The sequence below is a fragment of the Rattus rattus genome, chromosome 4 (genome assembly GCF_011064425.1).
Source record: "Rattus rattus isolate New Zealand chromosome 4, Rrattus_CSIRO_v1, whole genome shotgun sequence".
In the NCBI taxonomy this organism is placed as follows: Eukaryota; Metazoa; Chordata; class Mammalia; order Rodentia; family Muridae; genus Rattus; species Rattus rattus.
Genome location: NC_046157.1, coordinates 22,604,149 through 22,610,148, shown reverse-complemented (window position 1 = coordinate 22,610,148; position 6,000 = coordinate 22,604,149). Strand labels below are relative to the sequence as shown.

The window sequence follows — 6,000 nt, the reverse complement described above, 5'->3', positions numbered from 1 at the left end:
TTCCACAGAAACACAAATTTATTGATGGATTAGAGAGCCATAGGCATTTCTGAATTCATGTCCACAGTCATTGTGAGTTTCTTGAATATGACGAGTAAGTCTCGTTCTAATCGCTGTCCCCGATAGCGCCAGAGGTGTGAGGCTCTCGAGGAAGCCATGCGAGCCTGTTCTCAATTACAGTAGAGGGCTCTGGTCTCACTTAGGCTCTGTCGGGCTCCTGGAAGTGGGGGTGAAGTGGGCCTGGAGAGGCTCCCAGCATTTGTAGTAGTCCTCATCCAAACAACTACAGGTCTTGAGTCCCCATTTGGTGACTGCCAAACTCAAGGAAGATTCAAACATAAATGCCTATAGGAAATAAGATGGAGACGAGAAGAAAGAGGTAAGGGGACCAAAACAGCATGTTTAATGAGATGCCGAGAGAAGGAGTGGGTAGACAAAACATGGGACTTATGCTTATCCATACTGCCATGATGAAGAAAGGGAACCCAAGCCCTGGAGTCTGGATCTGGCCTCACCGTGCATAAGCAGATGAAGCTGTATGCAAGGCTTCTATCGACTTAGGGCCTTGAGTTTCATTCTGTGGGGTGAATTAGGCAGGTCAGGCTAGCATTGCTCAGAGCATTCTGGGAGAATCCTGGGATCTTAAGGACCATCACTTATGTTCTTATATGAGTTGAGAGGACGGGACTTAGCACGAGACACCCCAGGACCAAATTCTCAGCACAAAGGAGATTTACAGAGGGTGAGGGTCAGGGGAGGGAACAAAGGAGAAGAGAAGGGAGGGATATTTGTCCTAGAGGGACAAAGGACTGCCTCTGGATAGATGAGACAGATGTCGGCCGTAGGCAAATGGCAGTTTATAGTGGGAAAAGGGGAAACTCCGAGTTAGGAAGAGTTGGTTAATTTTTATTGGGCATGTTAATTATGGGAGCCAAAATGGGGGGAGGGGCTTTTGACTGTTAGACTTTAATAATTTGATAGCTGGACCTCAGCTTGAGGAGGAGGAAGTGGCCAGATAAGGAAACAGAGCTTGGCTGGTTTTAGGAAGGTAATCTAATGGCTTTTAGAAAGGAGGAGAAGAGTAAAGGGCCAAATCTGTCAATGCCACGTTTGCCACCCTCGGGCCTGTTAGAGCTCTTTATGTGTGACACATGGTGGTCAGTGGTGGCAGATCTGAGTTCTTAGCTTCTTCAGGAGCCCGACCAAGAGTTCAGCTCAGAAAAGGGTAAGGAAGAGAGAAGAGGAGACAGTCTCACTGTGATCTGAATGTTTCTGGTACAGTTGAAAGAAGCCGAAAAATACTCTGTATATCTTAGCCATTTCAATGTCCTGTCAGTTGTTGATGGTTTCTATCTATAGTGTCTCTTATGAAATAATAGCAAACAACCCAGACCGTACGGTTCTTTTTGCTCTCATTAGGAAATCAAAACCACAACAGACAGACAGACAGACAGACAGACCAAAGGAAAATTATGTAATTCTCCCGTGATACCACATGGAACACCTGAATTAATGTTGGGGGTGGGTCTCACATGCACTAATTTCTCTTTGTATCAGGGAGTCAAGTGTCTCTGCCTGACTTCTCTGACAGGCTTTAAGGTAGGGCTTTGGATGAGATGTGCAGTATAAAACACTCTTCACACACACAAGGGCAAGTGTCACAGCCATTATCGTCGCTGTCTTCTGCTGACAGCTTAAGACTTCTTCGCTGTGAGGCTGAGCTGTGAAGGGTCACATGACATTAACCACTTCCCACTGGGATAAGGATAGGACAGACTGATCTGTGTCTAAATTACATGATGGGTAAAGGAGACGCAAACTTAGGTCTAGGCAGTTTCTCTTTATGTATATGTGTGTGTCTGTTTGTGACCATGCATACAGGTGTGCAAGTGCCTGTGGAAGGTGCCCCCTAGATACTCTGGGCCTCCAGAAACCCAGTCTCCTACCATCCCAATCCTCTTCCCAGGACAGCTCCATCTTGGACATTAGTCAAATTCTTACTGTGTGTAAAAACACCCTACGCCTCACTTTTGTGGAATACGGCTTCACGGTAGCACAGCTTTCAAAACCCTGTTTGGAGGCCCAAGGGTAATTCAGGAACAACTCAATGGCCGTTTGAAGACTTTCAAGGGCTGTCAGAGGCAGTAGCTGAGATTGGCAAACTGTGCGTGACAGAGATATAGGTTTCTATAGATACCCTGGGCATATCACTGAAGGGAGTAATGGAGCCAGGGCTAAGGATATAGGAAGGACTCCATGTCCCTTTCTCCACACAAGCAGTTCTGGCTCTGGGCTTGTACTGAAAGCAAACCCCAGTGGACAGATGGGGCCACTAATGCTAGGGGGTGGACAAGCTAGGCTTTGAGTTAAGCAGGTCTGCGTTATGAGCTTTAAATTATGTAGCAGTGAAGGCATTTGTTTTTAAAATGTGAAGTAGGTTTGCTTGATGGCTTAGCATAAAATTTTTTCTTGTGGTCCATTGAGTCTATTTCCAAGAATGCAAAAGTAAATAAATAAATAAATACAATAAAATCAAGTACCACAGCCAGCCAACTGCAATTGTGTTCCACCTCAGTGTTTACAGCCTGGCACAAGAGGAATACAAACCAGGGCCTAAATCAGCTTCCCCCATGCCAAAGGAGAACAAAGAAAATGAAAAACAGTGAGAATAGCTGTTTCCTACTCCCAACCATGGTGAAGCAAAGGCTGCTTGGCCCTCCTTGGCTTTAGAAACATTCTGCCTTCTTTTGGTCATCAGGATTACTTCCCACACAGAATACTCTGAGATAGAACATGAACACACACACACACACACACACACACACACACACACACACCACACACATACACACACACACAGACACACATACACATACTCATACACCACACCACACACACACACACATACACACACCATACACCACACACACACACACACACACAGACACACATACACACACAGATACACCACACACACACACCACACACACATCACACAGACACACATACACACACATCCACCACACACACACACACACACACACACACACACATACATACACAGATACACACACACACAGATACACACACAAACACAGATACACCACACACACACACACCACAAACACAGATACACCACACACACACACAAACACACACACACACACATAAACACACAGATACACCACACACACACCACACAGACACAAACATACACACACAGAGAGACATAGACACACACACAGACACACACACAGACACACAGACAGACACACAGACAGACAGACACACACACAGACACACACACACATACCACACAGACACACACCACACAGACACACACACACACACAGACACACACACACAGACACACAGACACACACACACACCACACAGACACACACACACACAGACACACACACACACACACACACACACACACACACAGACACACCACACACACACACACACACACACACATATACACACACACACACACACACACATAGACACACAGACACACATACATACCACACACACACCACACAGACACACACACACACACACCACACACAGACACACACACCACACAGACACACACACACACACACACACACACACACAGACACACACACAACACACACACAGACACACATACACACAGGCACACACCACACCCACAGACACACACAGACACACACACACACACCACACCACACAGACACACACACACACCACACAGACACACAAACACACACAAACACAACACACACACACACACACACACACACACACACACACACGGCTGCATTTACATACAGCAAGACCCTTCAAAGTGTATCAATAATGTCTCCTTGTCTCCTTGCATTTGAAGTTATCGAACACTCCATAAGGAGCTATAACTCACAGATGTCCTCTGCACTCTGATAGTGCACCCATTCTACAGATGGGAAAACAAAACATGGAGATACTGCAAAGGAGCCAAGCTAGGATTTGTACTGGTCTTACTCTCAGTTCAAACTCTTTCTACACTGTCGTGGCACAAGTGTAGCATATACATAATGCTGTATGTATTCACACTTGTAACATGCACACGCAGACACAAAATTCTCCTCATTCCACCTCTGTGACTTTGGAGAATAAAAAAAATAACTGCTTTTCTCTACAGACGTCTGGGGCACCCGGGGGCAGCCCCTGAAGTATTATTGCTTACCATGGTGCCGTCTGCTATCCTCTCAGGTTCCAGTTTGGCCTTGCTGGCCTTCTCAAAGCAGTCTGCGTCGGGGCCATGAGGGGTCATGGCACTGTGCAGGCTGCCTCCCCCTGGCAGGAATCCACCTTGCTTTGCCTCATAGTGACCTTTGATGAGTCCCATGAACTCACTCATGCAGTTCCCTGGGGAGGTAGAATCAGCATTGTTTTCATTATCCAAGGCAAGACCTGTGAAAACATCAGTACCTCCCAAACAGTACCTCTTCTAGGCTTTCACATTCCAAATCCATCAAATATTCCACACTGGCACATGATTCATCACAGTTCTGGTTCCCAGTCTAGAAAGTGAAGCAGTATGTGCGTGTGCGTGCGTGTGCGTGCGTGCGTGTGTGTCTGTACATAATGATACAGGATAAAACTCTAGACTTACAGTGCATTATCATGTGATAATCAACAGATAGTTGGTCTCTATGAAACACAGTTCATAAATACTCTCTATTATAGAAGATAACTGAGTCTGAACATGTTAGAATCTTATTCTTCTGTTCTCCCAGAACCCTAAATCTGAACACTGGAAGCGATCTTACCTCTGCTTCATACGTAAGGCTTTTCTACCTCGTGTCCTATTCCTACTCCCCGGGGCCTGCTTGTCATACCTTCAGTGGATGAACGTGCTCTACAGAGCAAGCTAGCATGCTACTGAATATCTCTCAGTGTTAGTTATTTTTTTTTTTTTATATTAAACGGACATGTTCACATAGCTTTCAAGAGTCATACCAAGGGCTGGAGAGATGGCTCAGTGGCTAAGAGCACCGACTGCTCTTCCAGAGTTCCTGAGTTCAACTTCCAGAAACCATATGGTGGCTCATAATAATCTGTAATGGGGTCTGATGCCCTCTTATGGTGTGCATGAAAGCAGTGACAGCGTACACATGTATGTAAAATAAATACATCTTTAAAAAAAAAAAGTCACATCAAATCTGACAAAGTCCACCATGCTTCCATTCTTTTGGTATTTTGTTTCTATTGAAATAAAGCTCTTTATCAACACAGTAACACCTGGAGAGCAAGGAATAAAGAAATCTGACACATGGGTGATTCAGGGTACCTTTCCAGCTCTGTCTACCCATTCATCTGTCTGTTTTCCGTTCCTCACTTTCCCCTCCATCCATCTATCTACCCATATTCAAAAAATATAATTAGATGCTATTCTAACTCCTATGGTATAGACAGGAATAAGAAGTAGCCTATTAAAGCTGCTTGTTGCTTCTCCTGTGGGAAGACGGAGCGGGTAGAACACAGGACAGTACAGTGACAGCCCTGGCAAAGTCAGACTCTTGACAGGCAAGGGCTATGCCCTGCTTCCCTCCATGTAGACTGTAAGCAGGACCGTACCCTAATGTCTATAACCAACCGGACAGCCACCCCTCCCTTCCCCCAGCACAACACACTGCTCCAGGCCTGGGGGTGAAGGTGCAGAAGCCCTGAGAAGTAAGTGAGGTACGGATCGTAGTCCCATGTGCATCTCATGAAGCAGATAAAGGAAAAGTCAGCCAACGGGAGCCCTGGGAATCTGTATTTTAAGAACAGTTCCGCATGTAGCTTCAATCGACAGTCACATTTCTCGCTGCAGTGCATGTCACCAGGGTCACCTTCACAGCTTAATTTTAAGAGGAGAGCAAGGTGGAATTTGGTTTTGATCTGAATGTGAATTTAGTTAGCAACGGGTTTGGTGAAGATACTCTATATCACTTTCGATATTTCAAAGGACAGTGGGAAGGTAGACTT

The 6,000-nt window shown here is 45.6% G+C and overlaps 1 protein-coding gene across 1 annotated transcript in view; it reads right to left on the bottom strand.

The window, feature by feature from the left end:
• The window catches only part of Hgd (homogentisate 1,2-dioxygenase), a 50,060-nt gene continuing 44,060 nt past the window's right edge, over positions 1 to 6,000 (bottom strand). Inside the window, exons 13-14 of the mRNA XM_032899282.1 lie at positions 4,214 to 4,395; positions 1 to 345 (exon numbers count right to left, since the gene is read on the bottom strand). Of these exons, the coding sequence (XP_032755173.1) occupies positions 196 to 345; positions 4,214 to 4,395 (332 nt within the window). The 3' untranslated portion in view covers positions 1 to 195. The remainder of the gene's footprint in view (positions 346 to 4,213; positions 4,396 to 6,000) is intronic.